Genomic DNA, 21,854 nt, shown 5'->3' on the forward strand with positions numbered 1-21,854 from the left:
TGTGCAGAGGAACACGTTAATTTGTGTGACTTGCTCATGAGAGAAATGCTTCACTGTTGTATTCTCTTTGTGTATATCATGGAAGCCATATACAGTAAAACTATAAATGTTACCATGATACTAGTTCTTTTAAATTAGTGTCTTTGGAAAGCTACACTGTAGAGGATGAGATTATATTTGCTACAGACTCAGTTAGCCAAGTGATCTCTGTGCTCAACCCCAAAAGACCTGTAAAATGTTCAGACATGTACACTTGGTTTGTACTAATAAACATTTATTCATTTGAGTCTCTGTTAATATGCAAAATAAGAATTAACTTGCTTTGAGTTTCTCTGGAGACAAACATTTAAGATCTATCAAACTCAGGCTCTTCTAGCACAGTTCAGCTTTCAAGATGTGTCAGAGCTCATTTCTGTGGGTTTTAGTGACAGTCCAACACTGCACAAAAAAAACCCGAGGAGGCAATTAGAACTCATTCATCCGGAGCAGTGGTAAGGAATGGCAATCACCCTCAGGTCAGCTCTGCCTCTCGAGATTTACAAAACAGCCACTAAGAGTTCATGACGTGCTTTTTTTACCCCCTCCAGTGTCACGCTTATCCTTGTTTGAGGTACTTACTATCTTACGCTAAATCCTACTACAGGCTTTGCACTGTTGTAGTACAACTCCCATGTGCCTTAAGTGTATAATCTAATGTATTCCATAGCGGTGTTATAAGCTTATTTTGCCTCTTTTACATATTTGACATCTGCAAGTTATTGCAGAAGTCTGTTTCTGTGACTGTCAATTGCATTTTCCCTCAATTCTTTGTTCTTCCTTTGGCATCATCCATCATAGTCTAATTTTTCATGACGGACAAAAACTGTGCCTGGCAATGGGAAATTTGTTAATTTGGCAGCTCTTTGCAATGCAAGTAATGTTGAGTCTCTAGGCATATGGTAGTCAGTTATGGCTGTTCTATTTTGAATAATTTGTTCCTTAGCTAAGCTGAGGTTTGTTGGCGTTACAGATATTCATTGGTATGTATAGCTGATTTTGTCTTCATTTTTGGTTTTAGGTGTTATAGTGATAATTTAATTGAAAAAATATTAGCCAGAAAAATCTAGAGAAAGCACAATTGAAAAATGGATTTGATCATGTTTTAAACTGCTTGCAAAGAAATTATCTTTAAGTTACATTCTTATAGTAGATAATTCATTATGTTCAGCTAGTAGGATGATTTTCTCAGTAGAGAAGTGTTATGTCCAAGAACACTTCTGCATATGTTTTTAAAAGTAAGAGTCACATCTACTCTGTAATGAAAACTTGCCTATTCCATCTGGTTTCTGTGTAAGCATTCTACACTCTTCATTTTTGTTTTACCTGCAATGAAGAGGAGGAGAAACTTCCTGCTCTAGCAAGTAAAACACATGGAGATTTAGAAGGGCATATTGTGAAGTGTAGAAGAGGCAGCAGAGGAAACTAGCTGAGAAAGTAGGAAAAGGGTAGAAAAGAAATGAGAAAATATCTCTTCAAGTCTCTTAATAAAAAAAAAAAAAAAAAGCTGAACTATGTATCTGACAGTTTCCATTGTTTTGATCATTCTTTGCAGACTTCTTGAAAAGACCACTGGAGAATTATGTGAAAAAATTAAAAGTACCTGTTCATGTGATTCGAATGGAACAGCGTTCTGGATTGATTAGAGCCAGATTAAAGGGGGCTGCTGCTTCTAAAGGCCAGGTCATCACCTTCTTAGATGCACATTGTGAATGTACAGTAGGCTGGCTTGAACCTCTGCTGGCAAGGATCAAAGCTGACAGGTAATTTTCCATCTATTGGTTCATGTTGGTTTTTTCTGTTATTAAGAAACGTTCCAAGAATTACAGTATAGCCTACAAGCAAATATCTACTATCTGAAGGCGTGGATAAATTATGTACTTCTCATTTGTGTAAAGATAAAAGGCTAATTCAGTACAACTTTTAAAAAGTAAAACTTGGTTTAAAATGAAGCTTATATTAGGATGCATAGGATAATGTGTTAAATAGCAAGAGATCTGAGCATGAATGGAGTTGAGAGCAGTGGAATTTGAGTTCTTACGTCTGCAGCCTGGCCCATTCCTTCATGAATTTGGGAAGATATTCTTGCGGAAGAAATGGAGCCCTGATCCCATGTAACACCAACGCTGTGAGCAAGAGCTGTCAGGCTTACTGTTTTCAGGTTCTCATTATGATTTCTTTATTTCATAATGTAGTTGTATTGTGGAATTCTGTGCTGTGACTTGGTCTTCTGGGATATATTTTCTAAAGTTAGAGTGGTTACTGGAATCACACTCATCTACGCTGCAGTAACGTAGCTTTGTATTTCTATCAAAAGTCAATATTCACAACACTTATATCCATGACAGTGTGATGGAAATTGTATTGAGAGAAAAAAAAAAAAAAAGCAAGTGAGAGAATGGTCTGCTTTATAAACCATTCATACAGCTGAGCAGTAACTCTGTAGTTGCACACTAGCCTGTTAGTAAACAGGATATTAAATAGACTAGATATCAAGTATGTTGTTACAGATCTCTGTTTTGTTTTTATGGTTATAGATAAAACCACTTTTAATGTTACAAAACTGTCAAAAAAGCATTACATGATGAAAAAGCTGCAAGTAGTAAAGACTCTCTGTTCAGAAATGTGCTAAGACATAATACTAGCCTTTAAGTTATCATTAATACAAATTTTTGTGACACTTTGATACATAAGTTGTTACAATTTGTGCAAATGGCCCAGCTAAATAAGTCCTTTGAATTTAGTTGCAACCCTTCAGTCTTTTTCCAGAGCTTTCTGTGAGAGGAAGCCTGCTTGAGGATGGTTATTTAAGTGTCTTTAAGATGATTAGAATTAGTTTCTGTGAGTATATGCCTTAATAATGCCAGGACAGGGACAAGGAGGCCTCTTTCTGTCGACTTTGATGCAGTAGTTATACTTTGTTAACAACGACTATTGTTTCTTAGTCCTGAGGGCACATAAGAATACTTCCGCAGGGCTAATGACCAAGTTTTAATTTCAAAACATGCAAGTTACTTTGACCGCTTAACTAGAAATGAAAGCTCTTATTTTCTGTACAAGCACTGTGTAGCGTTGAGAAAGCTGTGATCAATTTTTCCACCTGCAGAGGGATGAATATTTATTACTGGTAATAATGCAAATGCTATTTAAAAAAAGAGCTAGTATTGCCAAAATTGCATCAGAAAAACACATTTTGCTTTAGATGAATTAACTCTAATTAGCAAGACAGAATTTGAATATGTTTCATGGTAACAATCCATTGAGTACTGTTGTTAAGAGATGGCATTTGAAAATTAAAATTGAAAATTTGTATATGTTTAAAAAAATGAAAAAACCTCAAACCCAACCTTTTTTGACACTTAACTAATAGGTTTTCATTCTTTTCTCTTTCTAGGAGAACAGTAGTGTGTCCCATCATTGATGTAATTAGCGATGACACCTTTGAATATATGGCAGGTTCTGACATGACCTATGGTGGATTCAACTGGAAGCTGAATTTTCGTTGGTATCCTGTTCCTCAGAGAGAGATGGATCGGCGGAAAGGAGATCGAACCCTTCCTGTTAGGTAATGAGAAATTATTAAATTGGTTAAAATGTTCACCTGATGTTTACTCATATCTTTTCTAGGTTAATTGTGTAAGTCATTAATTAATTGTGTTGTAGCACCATTTTTGTCTGGTTGAAGGAACAGCGTAGAAGTTCTTTTACATGGATTGGTTATTGGTAACTTTTGGTGGCACTGAAGGAAGCAACCAGCTTGTCACTTTAGAAATATTTTTATGTCAATTACTGGTGAATTACTAGCTTTTACTAGTTCTTATACTAATGCACAGGTTTTTATTGGAGATTATTTTTATCTCTTTTATTGAGCCTTATTTTTATCTTTTAACAAAGTAAACAATATTTTGAACAGATCTATTGAGTTTTGGCATACATGTGTATGTATGTGTGTGCATACATGTATAAACTTAATGTCTTCAAAGTGCATGGATGGGAGGTGAATATATGCTTGCCTGTCATATAGATATTATAACAAAGGTAATGAGAAACACAGATAATAGTGTGTAATGTGTATTTTTTAACAATTGCAAACTTAAATTTTCTGGCCTCACTCTTCTGAGAAGTGAGCAATATTTACATACTATAAAGTTGCGGATATGGCCTTTACTCTTTTTTGTTTGCTTTTCATTTAAGAAATCCAGAGGTCATCTTAGGATATGGCCAATTGTATTCCCTGCCCCACATCCCACCCTGCCCCCTGCATTCCCCTGTCCGTCCTGCCCAGTTTCCTTTTTAGGGGAAAAAAGCCACATAAATGTTTAGTTAGATTGTGACCTAGCTTGTGTTTTATGTGTCCTTCAGAAAAAGCCCAGACTGTTTCAGGAAAATGATAAAACAATAATTTATTCTAAAAGTGTAACTAATTTGTATACTTGAACTACAAAATTATATCGTCAGCCTAATATGGAATTAACCTATTGTATACTTGTTGACTAAAAAAATGGAAATCTGGGAGATGTTGCTAAAGTTAGGATGAACTAGCACAGTTGGCTTTTTTTTTCCTAGCAATAAGGGATTTGTAAAGAAAATCTGTATGTAAGCCTGACTGTACAATTTTCTTGTATGAAGCAATAACAGGGAAAGCAAGAAGGCCGTTTCATGGCCTCTCATAATTTTCTTTCAAGAATAGTTGCTAGGAATATAAATTTCCTCTAAGAAACTGGTTTCTCTTTTGTGAGTTACCAGCACTGGAGGCAGAAGTTGTCTTTGCAGGAACGGCAGCAGCTTTAGGGGCTTTTTCTCTGTCCAGATTCCAATCTGAAGTGAGAAAAGAAGAACTGTCACTAACTGGTTCCATCTCTGGAAAATTTTGAGCTAGCAAGTACATCAATGGTAACTGAATTTGGATGGAAGCCTACTGAGAAGGAACATGTTAGGAACTTGGGAAACACACTGACAAAATGGATTTTTAAGTGTGAAATGTATTTAAGTATATGTTTTCATAGTGACTGGCACTTATTTTTTGTCTTTGTTTTATTTTTGTTTTGTTTTCTTTCCAGGACACCTACAATGGCAGGAGGTCTTTTTTCAATAGACAGAGATTACTTTCAGGAAATTGGAACATACGATGCTGGAATGGACATTTGGGGTGGAGAAAACTTAGAAATTTCTTTCAGGGTAGGTAAAACTCTTCTCTTTTCAGTGTTTTATGATTTAGGACAGTGCATCCTGAGTTCTGTAAAATACGTTTTATCTGCTGCCTGCTTCAGTGTCCTCTCCTGTTGCAGTTAGCACTTTGCTTCCCGTCAAGTTCCTCCAGTGGAGATACCCAAAGACTGTATCTGTCAGTGAAAAGTGCATGGTGAATAGTTGGCAGAGCCTTGTGCTTAAAAGACTGGGATGGTCATTCTGAAGAATGAATGCATGTGTGCTAAAAGCAGTTCAGTTCGAAAAGCTAACTGGGGAGCATAAGTTAAGGATGATGTCATCAGCGTGTCAGTGAAATGTGAGCAGCTTTGTTACAAAACTCTCTCTTCTTGCTGCTAGCTTAATGATTGCATGTGTTCATTTGGAGGTGGACCTAACCAGCACAGTTCTCGCTTTCTCTCCTACCAAATAGCGCTACTTCCTTTTGTTTTACTTACCGGCTCAGAGTATATAGGTGGATACTTCTGAGGTAGCTCAGCTTTCTGAATCTGCACTTTTTAGAGTTCCAAAATAAAATTGAAAATATCTTCAGAAACTTTTGCTTGGGAAGTGAGTGGGGTTTTTACATGGAGATTCTGTTTTGTAACGGACTTTATTGGACAGATCACCACCTGTTACTTCTGTGCGATTCATGTGAGCCTTTTCCTTCCTTCGCTGTCAGCTTGCCCAGTTCTCTAAAGTAATCTCTTGCTGATGCAATATTGCTGCGAGGCCTGACATACACTTTCTTATGCTACCTTACTCAGGCTTGTGAGCATCTTTATCTGTTGAGCAGGAAACAGACATACATTTCTCTTCCGTACAGTATGTTTTTGTTCTAGACCTCAACTAATGTTGTTTCTCCAACTTGAACGGGAGCAAGTGATTAACATTTTAAAACTTTAACTACTTGAAGCTATGCAATAATTGTCCTATCACTTTCAGATTTGGCAGTGTGGTGGCACTTTGGAAATTGTAACTTGTTCACATGTTGGGCATGTGTTCAGAAAAGCAACACCGTACACTTTTCCAGGAGGTACAGGGCAGATAATCAACAAAAATAACAGGCGGCTTGCAGAAGTCTGGATGGATGAATTCAAAAACTTTTTTTACATCATTTCCCCAGGTAAACAAGTTTTTGGTTATAAGAAATACCTATTAAAAATGAAAATGTTATTACTACTGGGAAAGAACATGAGTATTTAAATAAAAATGTTATCTCTTTGAAGTTTGTAACACAAAGCTCATGTAAAATGTAAAAAAAGGAAGGTCTTAATTGAAAAATAATTTTGCTAGCCAGAGATGTACCCTGAAGGTTTTTTCTTTTTTTTTTTTTCCTTTTTTAATTTTTTTTTTTAATTTTTAGACATGAACATGATTGCTGAATGAGCTTCATGTGCAATTGACGTTACACTGAGCCTTAATTCTAAGAGCTCAATTGTAGTGCGGAAAACTGGCCATCCAATTACATCTCAATGTGCTGGAGTTTGGCCTCTGGCTTCTGTGTTGTAGGCATTCCAGGTTGAATACATCAGAAGTGATTTAAGTGAAACCCTTTAGCAGGAGGGGCAAAAGTTAATATCTCTTGGCTTGGTCGAGTTTGCACTTCACTATGCAGAGTATAGGGGCAAGTTGCCAATATACTTGACTGTGATGATATTTATTATGTTTCTTAAAATGGATGTTAACAAAACAAGAGGATGTAAAATATGAGAGCAAATTTCCTATGCACTCAAACTTTCTGAAAAAAAAATTCAGGAAAAGAAAGGAAGCCTGGGAAACACTGAATTATCACTTTCCACTACAGGATATTTTTGTTGTTTAAAAAAAAAAAGAGAGACACAAACTTTGTGTAGCAACAGACATCATCTCTGAATACTTGAGACATTAGAGACATTCAACTGTAAATACTAAGTGATGGTTCTACGTGCCATGTCTGCTTTTCCAAAGATCTGTCTTTAAAACAAGTATTTCCTTATGACTTGCTTATTTAGCCTCCATTAGTTTTGAAATTTAAAAGCTGTAATACAATGTAGTATGGGTCTGAACAGTGTTAAATTTTAGATTACAGGTTTTAAGAATACTTGTGAGAACAAATGACTGTGCAGACTTATGGTGGTTTTCTGTCTTAAAAAAATCCTACACAGTCTTGAGTAATACGTTCTCTTAATTAAAAAAATTTTGCTACTACTCAAAGCTTTTTAGGTGAAATCAGAAGCTAACAGCTTACCTTACTGCCCTGTATTGTTATTATTGAAGCATTATGAATTCAAACCTGCCATGTATGGATATATCATTCAGAAAAGTTGTATATCATTTTTGGTTAATGTTTTTGCTTTTATTCATCCATGTCAAGCTAGATTTTAAAATGTACTAAATAGCTGGAATACCTAATTATAAAAATGACCCAATTCTTAAAAACAAATATGAATTACTGAACACCATGATAAGGCTCTGTAACTTTATATATAAATCTCTATGGTCCTTCCATTTCATGTGGTAACCGTAAGCGACCAAAGGAGCTACACTGTTTGAATTTTGTAGGATTGTTGTTTGGATGGGACTTTCTTTCATAGCTTTGCAATATTGTGGAATATGCATGCGTTCTCCCGTTGGAGAAAAGCAATGGAAGTATTTAATTTAAAATAGAATACAGTAAAAATTTTGAAATGGTGAAAGTAACTTAAGCAGTTCTCTAACTGCACTGTATATTTTCTTTCCTTTCAAAACATGCATGTCTGCATAGTTTATACGCTAATAGTCTAAATGATGGGTGGATAGGGATGTGCTCTTGTCAAGCTTCTCTTAGAGCATCTGCACCTGCTGACTGGCACACAATCTCGTTTGTGTACCCAGATCCCTATTGATGCTAGTTTGATACTAGAATTTCAAAGTGTTTCAAGAACAGGGTCATGTAGTACCTGAATAAGTTAAGCTGTTCTGAAATTGGTGTGTTGCCTGGGGCTGTGAAGAGAGTGGTTGGTACATTCTTAGCTATGATATAATACCTGTTGTTCAGAGAATGAACACGAATGTACTCAGTGCCGCTCACGCATCTCAACCCCAAATCCATGTAAGTTGTGAGAACCAGTAGGTATTAACTAGAAAGGATTACTATTTTGAGAAGTTCACAAACACCTTACTGTTGTTGTTCTGGTATCTACAATCTTATCTGAGTTTTACAGACCCTCATTTTACCTGTTGACAGCAAATAACATCAGCATAAATTTCAGGAGTCTTTCTGGCCCATGTTTGTCTTAGGAACTCGGTGAATCTCTGCTACATTGGCTCACTTACCTGGAAAAGCAGAGTATGGCTATCCTTCTGATATAAAAGTTTAAATGTTTAGCTGTTGCAGAATGATGTAGTGACCCTCTGTCAGACTACAGTATGCATCCGGTGAAACTCTTTGCTTGTACAGTGTGTACTTTCAATATTACTGTGACAGTGTCACAAGTTCTTGCAAGGAGTGAGGTGAGAGTTTTTAAGCTGGTGCTGGTTTGCAAACCTGCGTGCAGATGAGCAAGGAAAAGAGGCAATCCTCTGTGCACCCAGTTTGTTTTTTTTTCCTCATTAGTTGACATGGATGAGAAAATTGGATTTTGAAGGAGATAATATACTGACAGGCATTGTTGAGCCTAGCTAACAAGAAATTTGTTTCCTCTTTTATATTCCTGTTCTTCTGCTCCCCTAAGATAGTGCATCTCAGAGGGATCAGTCCAGGAAAGCAAACCTAAGTTTCTCAGGTAGTTTTCCTACTTCATGTAATCTCTGTTGTCTGGAAAAAAAGGGCTTACTGCTTGAATGATAGGAACTCAAGAGACTTTTTACCATTGATGTAATGTAGTGAAATGGAAAGCCACCCTCTTGAACAGTAAGCCTGTAATCCTTTTTTCTTTAATAAGTACAGTGTAGTAGAAATTGTTACTTGTCTCTCTTAAGCTTTCATGCATTTCAGAAGTCACCTCTCTGCTCAGAAGTGGTTAGGTACAGGTGGAGGTTGGGCAGGAAAGTGTTGCAGCAGATACTGTTCAGCCAAAATCAAGCCTATCTCATTGCACGCACCAGCTATTCTCCACGGCAGTAGCGGCACTAGCTGTAGTCTTTTCTTGCGTTACAGCAGGGCACTGTCTCCCAGACTGTCTCCTTTTAGGCTTTCAGAAAACAGATCCAGCATGTGCAGGTGAATAGTCTGATTTCTGGCTCCCAGTCGCTCTGTTCTGCAGACTCTGTGTGGTGGGTTGACCCTGGCTGGAAGCCAGGTGCCCACCAGAGCCGCTCTCTCACTCCCCTCCTTCACTAGACAGGGGAGAAAAGGCATAACGAAAAGTTTGTGGGTCGAGATAAGGACAGGGAGAGATCACTCACTAATTGTTGTCATGAGCAAAACAGACCGAACTTAGAGAGGGAATTCATCTAATTTATTACTAGGCAAAACAGAGTAGAGGAATGAGAAATAAAATCAACTCTTAAAACACCTCCCCCCACCCCTCCCATCTTCCCGGGCTCAACTTCACTCCCGGCTTCAACCTTCCCCCCCTCAGCGGCACAGGGGGACGGGGAATGGGGGTTACGGTCAGTTCATCTCACGGTGTTTCTGCTGCTTCTTCATCCTCAGGGGGAGGACTCCTCTCATCGTTCCCCTGCTCCAGCATGGAGTCCCTCTCACGGGGTGCAGACCTTCAGGAGCAAACTGCTCCAGCATGGGATCCCCCACGAGGTCACAAGTCCTGCCAGCAAACCTGCCCTGGCGTGGGCTCCCCTCTGCACGGGTCCACCGGTCTGGCCAGGAACTTGCTCCAGCGTGGGCTTCCCACAGGCCACAGCCTCCTTCAGGTGCCTCCACCTGCTCCAGTGTGGGGTCCTCCATGGGCTGCCGGTGGAATCGCTACACCCCCTCATCCTTCCTCCATGGGCTGCAGGGGGACAGCCTGCTTCACCATGGCCTTCACCACAGGCTGCCAGGGGGATCTCTGCTCCGGTGCCTGGAGCACCTCCTGCCCCTCCTTCTGCACTGACCTTGGTGTCTGCAGAGTTTCTTACATCTTCTCACTCCTCTCTCCAGCTGCAAAAGCTCTCTCTAGCTTGGTTTTTTTCCCTTCTTAAATATGTTATCACAGAGGCGCTGATTGGCTTGGCCTTGGCCAGGGGTGGGTCCGTCTTGGAGCCGGCTGGCATTGGCTCTGTCAGACACAGGGGGAGCTTCTAGCAGCTTCTCACAGAAGCCACCCCTGTAGCCCCCGCTGCTACCAAAACCTTGCCATGCAAACCCAACACACTCTGCCACTTCATTTCTAGTGCTGGCCTTTCATCACTTTCTCCAGTCTTAAATACTAGGACTGGATTGTCTAAGGTGAGGCTTCATGAGATGGCAATGTCAGTCTAACAGCTTGCTGTCAGGAGAGTGCCCTGCCTTTCATGGCAAGTGGTAGGGCTTCACCTCCCCTCACTTATTGGTTGTTCATCTGTGTTGACTGATTCGACTTGCCAAACTTGTCAGGATTATTTGCCTTGTGGGCTGGCTCTCTACTGATTGGGTCAGCAGCCATGTCAGCACAGGAGGTGCAGCAGGAATCTAAAGCTGAGCAAGGGAAAGCTGCCCCTTTCCACAGCAGCAGCTGCAAAGCATTAGGCTGGCTGACCATAGCTACCTCCCCCATACCTTCTCCTAACTACTACTTAATGATAAACTGACAGTTATAGAATTTGTTGGTATTCTTATTCTAAAGGTGAAGCATGGATACTTTCAGACAGTGTGTTTTCCCCATGCTGCATGTGAGTCTGGGTTCCGGCTTCCACATGTGGCCCCCTGCTCCTTGTCCATCGTGCATCCTTGTCATTCAGCAGCCTCTCTCATCCCAGTTGGTGAGCTGAAGGCATCCCGAAATGCAGCTTCAGTGAGCTTGAGTAGAGCCTCGTCTAGCTTGTATGGAAATTAATTTTATGGTTGATCAAAAGTTTGCCCCAGAAGGTATCTTCCGTTGCACTGGGACTAAGTGGACAGGCAGAAGGCCTGAAAAGACAGCATTGCAGAATTACCTGAGCAAGAGCCATCTAGACAGATACATAGATGTGTTATTCTTAAAACTGGATCAGTAGGCCTGGTTTCTAATCGCTGCATGAACTTGTCTCTAGCCAGGCATGGTAAGTCAAGGTTCACTATGTACATGGATAACGCTTTTATTTATGGGTGATGGGGAGGACAGAGAAGGGGCTGAGTCCACGATCTTGCAATGTAGCTAAGCCTGCGTTAAAAATATGTACTGAGCGATTCCATGTGTTCTTGTTCTCAGCTCGTATTCCCTATTAGCTTTAATTCGGAATGCAAATAATGTAGCTATTCTAATTGGTTTTAAATTATTATTGCTTATTGAGTTTCATACTCCTAAATAAAAACAAGTTGTATGATTTTTAACAGAAGACTAGTTTTCATACTGTGCTTTTGAAAATGATTGAGCAATTCATAACCATGATGAAAACATCATACTTTTTTTTTTTTAAAGCAGTTTAGCATAAATATATTGCCACACATTGAACTTGGCAAGCAAATCTTCAGCTCTTTTGAAATTTTGAGGGTGGCAGAACTGTTGCAACACAGCTGATGGGAAGCTTAAATACAAGGTGGCAAAAAAAGTTAAACTGAAGAAGGGGTGTTCTACTGATAGACATCATTATATGTATGTTTTTGTAAAGGTATAAGGAAAGACCATTATGTATTACTAATCAGAGTACTTCGGTACAGCATACCAAACTTCTTTTAGTGACAGCACAAGCAAGTGCTGAGATGAATCTTACATTTGTCCCAAAGAACTGGTGATGGTGTGATTTTACTTTACATTTTACTATCAATATTTATTTTTTAGTACATTTTTAAGCATATGTGTGGAGAAAAAAAGCATGTGATTGTCCCACAGCAAACAGCAAGCCATGTGACAAATAGAATCATCAGGGAGGTCCACGCTTTTAATGTAATTAGGGTTTTGGGGGGCAGGATATATGTATTGCATGGTTGAGTAAAGACAACAGTGGCAAGTATTGTTAAATACTACTTCTGATTTTTTTTAATTTGTTTTTTTAAATGAACCAAATACTTGAAAAAAAAACTAGTGGACACGGATGTCTTCCTCATGATTCACATATCTGTAGAGTCTGGCGTAACTGTCCTCTGGGAGGAAGGTTTGGCCTAATTCTGGTTTTGTGGTTTGTTTTGATTTTTTTAGCTGAGCCTTTAAAAAGTACAAAACCACTGAAAGGTGTATATCACTGTTATGTGTATATACATTTTATCAGTATGTGGAGGAAATAATAATTTAGACATGTACTTAATTTTTTATATACTTTATATTTTACAGTTTTCCTAGTTTGCATCCTTTTTTTTTTCCCCCAAAAAGAACTGTTACCCATAAGTAACTGCCGCTGCACTGTATAGTGCAAATGTATAGGAGCACTCAAGCTAGTTTTGAGTAATATAAATAACATACCAGGAACCAGGAAATAGAGTAATTCAACCCCTAAAGGCAACTATACCGGTTCTGCTATTCAGTCCATCTGCTCACCTGATGCTAACTGTAGTCTGCGTGCCAGTGTACGGTTTGGTACAGACCTAACTTCAGAGAGGATTTTTAAAAAAGTCTTTCAGACTAAAAATGGTTAAATGGAATACAATACACACCTTTTATTTCATTGTAATGGAGGGAAAATCAGCTGGCACTTTTCTTTCTACATGGTGACTTTATAAACTATAAGAAACAGCATGCTTGTATGCTATCAAGTATCACTTTGCATTTAATTCTTTATGGTTGTGACTTTAATTCTTATTGCTGTTCAGTGATGAGGCAAAGCCTTACAGTGTTGTTTTCTGAAGGTCACTGTAGCAAACTCTGATGAATGAGTTTTGAGTACGCTAAGGTAGTTGTAAGGTTGGCATGAGAACTGTTTCATCCACCACCTGCTTTTTCATCACTCAAGAATGAAGAACTCCATACTTAACTGTGGCTGGTACAGCCTTCCTCTTACTTCTTCATCTCTTGAGAGAGTGCTCCTGTTGGTGTAGAAGAAATATTTGTTTTGGCAAAGATAAGGCAGTGTTTCGGGGTGGGGTTTGTTTTTTTTTTTTTCTTGCGTGTTCTTGGTTTTGGGATTTCTTTTGTGACTCGAAAGCCCAGAGTGAAATTTTCTGGGGTTCTATCCCAGGAGATTTTAAAATTTAATTCACGCTATTCAAAATTTCATTAAAAAACAAGCTTTCCTTTGCTTTCATTCCCTTACCAGTATAGTTCTCCAGCATTTTTTTTAAAAAAAGTCTTTCGCTTAAAAAAAAAAACACCCCACAAACAAAAAAACAAACAAAAAAGCCCCAGCCTAAAAGCCTGGCTAGCATTTTCTTCTTTATGGAATATTGAAAATACTAATGTTTTTATTGATATTTACAAACATTTAGCTGAAATTATGCAGTTATGTGTCTTAATTGAGTAGAAATACACCATCTGCTGGCAGGTTGATTTAATAACACAGTATGCCAACTTAGAAATGTCTCAAACTCAGTTTCAAAAGGTCAACAATTTTAGAGGTAATTTACAGTCCTCTAAGTGGAGGGATTTCTGAAAATTGTAGGCAGCTGGAGGACTATAGGTGTGGTGGCCAGTTGAGCCATATTTGTGGTCTGTGTGGGGAATTTAAATTGCTAGGACTTGGTTTTGTTCTTTCTTGGTTTGGGTTTTTGTTTGTTTTGGGGTTGGTTTTGTTTAGTGTATTACTTTTGGCCTGTGTGGTATGGAGTGTAGTGTGGAAAATAAGAATAGAATGTGATGCCTGAAAACGAAAAATTATCCCACCCTTAATTAATATTATTGGAATATTAATGACAACAGTGCTTAATTCTCATGAGGCAAAAATATCTACTGATGATGCACACCTTCCTCAGCCCATTTGTAGAGGTGACTTGCACAAATTAATTTTTAGAAGGAATTAAAACAACCATAAAGAGGTGGGAAGATACAGGAAGAACGACCACTTTGATAAATGAGAAGCAAAGGAGAAAAAGGCAAGCAAAATACCACAAAAAATGATAACAGTCCTAATGGTGAACATACTTCCTGCAAATGCTGCAGTTATATTGAACAAATACTGAATTATTAAAGGATTAGTTCCCTGTACGAAGGCTGCTTTCCGACTGTTTCTTTGTGCAGTTAGACAGATGATGAAGGGTCCAGCAGGTGGTACCTGGCTTGCAGAATTAAATTAAAATGGAATTCTCCTTACTCCACAGAAGGAGACTGCTATGTTATGCTGCATAGATACGCACCCCAGTTGCCATTGGGGATAGAATGGCATTAGTGACTGTAATGGTTTCGGCCTTTCTCCTGTGATGACTTAGTAAGCAATTGCATTAAAATTGTTCCACAAACCACAGGTAAGAAATTGGCATGCATAGCACAGATGTAATGATTCCATCTCTTGTATAATTATTTGGAACAGAAGTCACAGGTACCGACTGCCATGTCCTCTCTGAGAATATAAACCACATAATGCTATATTAAAAAAATAAATATAATTTTTTTGTGTAGAGATGACTTTCTAAAAAGAAAGTCTTTCATGCAAGTATGAAGTATTATACTAATCACTTTTGTAGTAAGTGGAATTATATAAAGTTTACTAGCAGCCAATAAATAAAACTTTTTTGTTTCTACAGGAGTTACTAAAGTTGATTATGGGGACATATCATCCCGACTTGGACTAAGACGCAAGCTCCAGTGCAAACCTTTCTCCTGGTACCTGGAAAATGTTTATCCTGATTCCCAAATTCCACGCCATTACTTTTCTCTGGGAGAGGTAAGATTTTATCCTACGTATTTATCTACTCTGTGTAGAGTACATTGCACAGTGAGTTGTTTGTATTCTGAGTAGTGCAAACAAGTTATCTCCAGCAAAGTTCAAATATCTTGCACCTGGCTGCGTATATCTGGCTTCAGTGGGGCAGAAAACTGGACTTTGGTATACAGTACTGTAATTTGAATGTTTTCCTTTTTTTACTATAGTATTAATCACATAGAAGGGCTTTAGAAATACTCCTTCAGTAATATATAGTTATAGCTAACTTTCTGTCTAACATTCTCTGTGTAGAGTATGAGCAGAGTTTTGCTTTAAAAAAAACCTAGACCAGGTCCAGCAAAGATTTGGCCTAAAAACTGCTCTGAACTTTAACCCCAGAACTCTCTTCAGTAACCAGCAAATTCCAGTGATTCCTAAGCCTTGCTGGTCACATCTCTGTTTTTACTTAAAGTTTCTGAAGTGACTGCAGAGGTAGTACAGATGATGCTGTCCTAAAATAGTAGGCACCTACTCTCCCCTACAAGTCATGTTGAGCCAAATATTGAGCCTGTTGTAGGGTGATTTTGTACTGTTTGTTTTTAACAGAAAAGTTTTAACAAAACAGAGAAGGTATTTGTGCTACTGCATGAATATCAGGAGACTGATATTAATGTCTGCTTACTATATAGTAATACTATAGATAATATTAGATATATTATAGATTAAGGCTATATATATTATAGATTAAGGCTGTAACTCAAGAAGTGATGAAATTGAACCCAGTCACTCGTGATTTCAAATGGAATTAAACCCACCATGCCTAGGAGAGTGCTTTAAAACTTTTGGCAGTTTGGGGATGGAGATTCAATTGTGTCTGCTCTTGTAGGTGAGTCTTTGAGCAAAAAGAGTCCTCAGGATGGAAGGATCCCCGAAAGAAAGCAAAGAAACAAATATGATTCTGTAACCTGGTAGCTTGAACATTCGCTTTGGAGTTTGAGGCTCAAATAGTGATCTCTCATTGTAGTATGACTCCTATATTTTACATTTCATTTGCATAACCTCTGGTTGTATAGCAGAGAGAACTGATGCTGGTTTGGTTTGAGATGAGCATAGTTCTCTTCCCAAAACAACAGCCTTTGGTGATGTGCTCTTTTTCACTCCCAGATAAGAAACGTGGAGACAAATCAATGTCTGGATAACATGGCAAGAAAAGAAAACGAGAAAGTTGGAATCTTTAACTGCCATGGGATGGGTGGCAATCAGGTGACAATTTTTTTTATGATCTTAATGTATTGAATTATTTGGAATGCTACTTCTCATCAGAATAGTTTTCTGATTATTTCAGTAGTTATCTTAAAAATATACTTAAGTTGTAAAGTTTAGGAAACCCTCATTGAAGAAGATGCCTGCAAGAGGAAATGCATGAGAAGATTCGTTGGTTGGTTGTCATTTCTAGGTTTTTGAGACCTAATTGCGATAGAGTTTGGATCAACTTTCAAGCAAAAAATGAAATGAGGGGAGGATGAGACTGTTATAAGCTAGGCTTCACCTCCTGTAGGTTTTCTGGAACTGTCTCCTGATTAGACCTCCTGATAGGCATTGTTACTTTCAAAAAAAACATGCCCGTACCAGAAATGGTTGTTTTAGTGAACATTTTTCTGAGTGTCAGTTCTGGAATTTTACTTCTGTTTTTTCATTCTACTTTGATAATTTTTGTTTAATTGTTTTCCGGTATATGAAGATTGCCTGTGTTGGGGATCCTCCTGTTTCTATGCAGGAAGCAGTCTGCAATTCTAGAATGTCAGTTTTGTCTGAAGAGCTTTTTCATTTAGTGTTTATATTTATTCCCTAAAACCCCAAAAATTCTTTTTATACATGCTGAAGGAGATGGGGGGGGGGGAAATTAGTGGATATTAATGAAATAATGCACAAATATTCCCTCTTCCCCCTGCCCCAGGAATCTTTTAGTTGAAGGTTTTTTTCAGTTCCCCTCATTCCTCTCATTCTGTCTAGGTCTTCTCATATACTGCCAACAAAGAAATTCGAACAGATGATTTGTGTTTAGATGTATCCAAACTAAATGGCCCAGTAACGATGCTCAAGTGCCACCATCTAAAAGGAAATCAGCTTTGGGAATATGATCCAGTGGTAAGTCTTCTAATGACTTGTGACAATAAAATGAGACAACTTGTGTTTTTATGTGAGCCTACAGAGCAGCATATTCCAGTGTGGGACCCCTATTTGACAGTCAAAACAGGAAGTAAAGTCAGGATTCTGTTCCCTCTGTCATTAATCCATGGTGCAGTCACTCAGTGGGCATCTGTAATGATGTAATGGGCTGGTGAGCTTTGGGGGAGATTTTAGAAGAATATTTTAAATGTGTTTTGGATCCTTTGGAGAAAGATAGTCTGCTAGTGTAGTGTTGTGTTACGATGAGATCAACAATGGAAACGTATTCCAGGTATCTACTGGACCAGTAAAAGATAATGCTGGTGATCCTGTGACAAATTCAGCACCTGGTGTCTTATGTTCAAGGAAATACTTTTCTAATTAAAAAAATAAGCATCCCAAAATTATAAGGAAGATTTTACATTTCTAATTGTGGTATGTTTAAGGTAGACATGCTTACAACAGCTTTATTTTAATCATTCTCTTTTGTGTACATGATGTTCAAATTTATTTTGAAGTTCATATGTTGAACTGCCAGACCTAGAAATCATTGACCGTTGATCCATTCATCATTAATTTGATTTACAAGCTCTAAAAACAATGTTGTGACTGAGTAGTGCAGTCAAGAACTCTGATTTACAGCATGGCTAGTTAGAAATAAATAGCTTGTTAATTTAAAATCACTTATTGCAAAAAACAGTTGTGAGACAATTTGTGGAAGAAGAATCTTGCCAGTGTAATCAGGATGACTCTTTTATAAAGAGAACATGTAGATATTTAGCTACTAACAAGTCATTTCACTGATTTAAAAGGGGAAAAAGACCAAAAAAAAAAAAAAAAAGGGGGTGGGGGAGGTATTTCTAACTAACTAGAGTTGCTATGGATTTTAGTAGCTGAGGTGTTAACGAAACCTACAGCCTTTAAGACTAAAAGGAAATATGTATGAACGATGATTTTTTTGATTAGGATGGTAGTTAACATGGAAGACAGTGGATCTCTACTAGGATTTCTGCACACTGCTAGCAGCTGCTGATAGGAGACATAAGAAAGCTCTTGAAGGCTTTCAGGACTAAATGTTAATTGAAATGATTAAGTTTGAGGCTTGGGAACCATTCATTCTTGTATTTAATGTAGTTAGTTTACCTGACTTAAGTCACTACATGCAGTGATTCACCAAACAGCAAGTGCTTTTTATTTTCTTTCTACCTTATCAATGGTAAGAACATTGCATCTTTAGACACCCAATTGCAATAGTCAGTCTTGCAGTGATTGCCACAGACTGTAAAACAGATTTCCCCTGTGTCGATCCTCAGCCATAAATTTGGTCATATGTGTTTTTTCTCTTTATTCTGTCAATGGAAAATCTAGATATAATCTTCAGAACTTTACTGAAAGCTGGCTATTGAAAAACAAAAATAAGTTAGAGAATATTTAGCTAGAACTCCTGCCCACATAGTTGGGTGATTTTTCTGTACCTTTTTTTTCCTTCTGCCTCTGTTCAGGAGGCATGTAAGAAGCCCCTTGTCTACCAGGAAGAAAAAGAAGAAGGGAGGGGGGTGTTGAAGCTTTGTGTTAGTTATTTGTCTACTTAAGTCTGTTCCAACTCCCTTCTTCATTTGTCAGCTGCTGTATGAGTACAGGAGATTGATGTGCTCAGGGGGTTTTTTGGGGTTTTTGTTTTGGTTGGGTTTTTGTTGTTTTTGTTTGTTTGGGATGTTTTTGTTTGTTTTGGTTTTTTTATTCTTTGCTGCTTGTGCACATAAGGCCTGCCTGTTCTGCCACTTTTCAGTCATTCCAGTGTCCTGCTTGTGCTGCCGAGTAAGAAAAGAAGTACTGGTAGTAATGCCAGTCAGTACTATAGACAAGTTGATGAGTATCTGTAGTACAGTGGCAAGAAATGCAACTTCAGAAGATCTCGTCTCCATCAGGATAGTGCCGAGGTAGACGGAGTGGTGTATGGAAGATTACATAAGTAAGAGTAGTGGGTATTGGAAAAGATATACACATATGTGAAGTTGTTCACTTTTTTTTAAAAAGAACATACTTATTTTTAAAAATAACATAGTACTAAAAGAAAATAGTGTAAGGTCAGTTTTGTGTCCCCAACTGAGGAAAAAAGCGTACGTTAAAATACATACTCAATGTGTTCTTCTGATCTGACCAAAACTACTATTATAACTAATAATTGAAATTGTATATCTTACCAAACTTTAATTTCTAACTCCTCAAAGATCCCTAGCTGTATAATCCTATTTAAAGAATGGTGGATATTGCTTGATAAAGAACATCATTTAAAAGTGCAGGCTGTTCTGTTTCTCATGAAGCAATGTTTTAGTATCTACACATCGATAGCGTATTTCAGGTTCTTTAGGATTGGGATCTGGAGACAGTAACTAAGGGGTCTTGTCTAGTTCCTACTTAGCCATAGAAGAATTTTAACGGCCACTAGAAACTTTTTGGTTAGCTTATACCTGGTGAATTTTGTAAAACTAATTTCTTTTTATTTTGTCTTCAAGAAATTAACCCTGTTGCATGTGAACAGTAACCAGTGCCTGGACAAAGCCACCGAAGAGGACAGCCAGGTCCCCAGCATCAGAGACTGCAATGGCAGCCGCTCCCAGCAGTGGCTGCTTCGCAACGTCACCCTTCCAGAAATATTCTGAGAGGTTCTAAAGAAAAGCAAGGATTGACTGGGCTACCTCGGCTGATACTTTGGCTACACTGTTAAGTAGCAACAGAAGAAACTTCTGCTCGGCAGAATCCGCAGTTCGTCAGCTGTTAGAACTCCTGCAGCTTCTCAGTAGCTGTGAACCAGCCTTCCTGTATAAGGATGTGAAACTACCACACGTACTAGTGAAACTGTGCCCACTGATGTTTACAAGATCAAAAGAATTTCTTCCAGCAAATAATTTAGAGAACGTTTGGACAGTGGAAACATAATCAATGAAATAGTCTCTCTGAAGAGCTGCATATCATTGTAGTTTGCTTGCACATCAGTAACCTCTGCTGAAAGTGCTTTTGTAATGAAGAAAGTTCCAAGAATTCTTTTTTTCCTGGTTAGCAGTGGTAACCAGACTACTAAATATAGATCCACAAATAAATGAGAGCTGGAAACCAGGTTCAGTAACATGAAATACGAATTCTGTGGTTTAAAAACAAAAAGTAAACAGGGTTTAATGGAAACTAAATCAGAACTATGAAAAGTACAATTTGTTATAGTGAAGTATCAAATTTATATGTAGATTTTATACCTCAGTGGGGGAAAATATCCAAGTCGAAAGGCAATTGTTTCTCTTTTTCAATTGTGTGATAGTCCATAAGTACTTTTTTTTCTGGTGGGTCTAAAATTATTTTGGGCACAAACAAAATGAGCATAAGAATAAACTTAGCTCTTGAATGTCAGATCAACTTTTTTCATTTTTTTTATTTTAATTTCTTGGCTCTTGGAATTGTATCTTTTTATTACTGTCTGAAAACTGGAGGTTAACATGCTGTCTAACTTTTTTTTTTGTCCAGACCTGCCGTTTCAGTTTATACTTGGGTCAGTCAGCTTATGGACTTTCATGGCCAAACAAAAGATTTAAGTACACTTTGAAATTATTAAGTTAACTTGATGGAATACAGTTAGCGCCCAAGACTCATACTACTGTACTATGGTTTTGTTTTCATAGCAATAAATCTTTTGTTCCTTGTTTGATTTCAGTCATCAGAAAGCCAGAAGAAAAGATACAAGATTTGGGTAGCAGGAGATCGGGAAAACTGAAGGTTTTCTGGAATCCTTTTTCACTTCATATTCAGATGTGCTTCATTGTCAAGTGCATATTTAGATTAGACTCTGAATTGTAATGTTGATCTGCTGCTTTTTTCTAATAAAATCTAAAGAAAAATAGCTAAATTGGCATGGTTTTTAAAGTTAACATAGCCAAAAGCAATATGACTACGTCATTACATTGGTCTGCATTTTTTAACTGAATTGCTTTGTTTTGTTAAGAAAAATGTGTGTGGCCTGATGTTGAAAATGAGCCACTGAATGCTCAGAGTATACGGTTGAATTTTCTTTTGGAAAGAAAAATGAGATTTGCTTAATGGAGAAGATATTTTTATGATCAATGTCATTGTTTGGCCAACTGTCCTGTAAAGCAAATTAAACCTAGACTCATGCAAAAGTTGTGTGGAATTATATTTGGCTGTTATGGCCATTTTAGATTTGCTATCCCAATTTGCTTTAGTCCATGTTATCTCTGTTGTTTCTGCAGCAGTACACAAGACTTTTCATACACAAAGCAGGGGAAATGTTAACAAATTGCAGTATTATCTTGCTACTTTAAAAATACATAGGATGAGATGATGTGGGATTAATATCAGATAAAGCATCTAAATAACTGTCTTTCATTGACCTCTCTTTTTGGATAGCCCTGCAAATTTTATGAGGTGGAAGTGGATTTATGAAAGTAATGGTGTAGTACATTCATCAGAAAGATACTGAAGTGCCCAAATGACTTCAAAAAAAACCCCAAAACTACAACAAACCAAAAACAAACCAAACCCCAAACAACTCTGTCTTAGTGGTTACATAAGAAGACTAATTCTTTGGTATGGTCAGTGAAGAGGATGGGATGGGTGACAGTGTCATCATTTGTAATTAATTATTT

General features: G+C 37.8%; 1 protein-coding gene across 2 annotated transcripts in view; it reads left to right on the top strand.

Moving 5' to 3' along the window:
* The window catches only part of GALNT1 (polypeptide N-acetylgalactosaminyltransferase 1), a 94,437-nt gene extending 73,069 nt beyond the window's left edge, over window positions 1-21,368 (top strand). For both annotated transcript variants that reach the window (XM_054818707.1, XM_054818706.1), the window contains exons 6-13: window positions 1,592-1,799; window positions 3,431-3,601; window positions 5,097-5,214; window positions 6,169-6,349; window positions 14,915-15,054; window positions 16,198-16,296; window positions 17,047-17,181; window positions 19,719-21,368. In XM_054818707.1, coding sequence (XP_054674682.1) covers window positions 1,592-1,799; window positions 3,431-3,601; window positions 5,097-5,214; window positions 6,169-6,349; window positions 14,915-15,054; window positions 16,198-16,296; window positions 17,047-17,181; window positions 19,719-19,865 — 1,199 coding nt within the window. In that variant the 3' untranslated portion in view covers window positions 19,866-21,368. The remainder of the gene's footprint in view (window positions 1-1,591; window positions 1,800-3,430; window positions 3,602-5,096; window positions 5,215-6,168; window positions 6,350-14,914; window positions 15,055-16,197; window positions 16,297-17,046; window positions 17,182-19,718) is intronic.
* The last annotated feature ends 486 nt before the right edge of the window (window positions 21,369-21,854 follow it).

The sequence above is a fragment of the Grus americana genome, chromosome 2, assembly GCF_028858705.1.
Source record: "Grus americana isolate bGruAme1 chromosome 2, bGruAme1.mat, whole genome shotgun sequence".
Taxonomy (NCBI): domain Eukaryota; kingdom Metazoa; phylum Chordata; class Aves; order Gruiformes; family Gruidae; genus Grus; species Grus americana.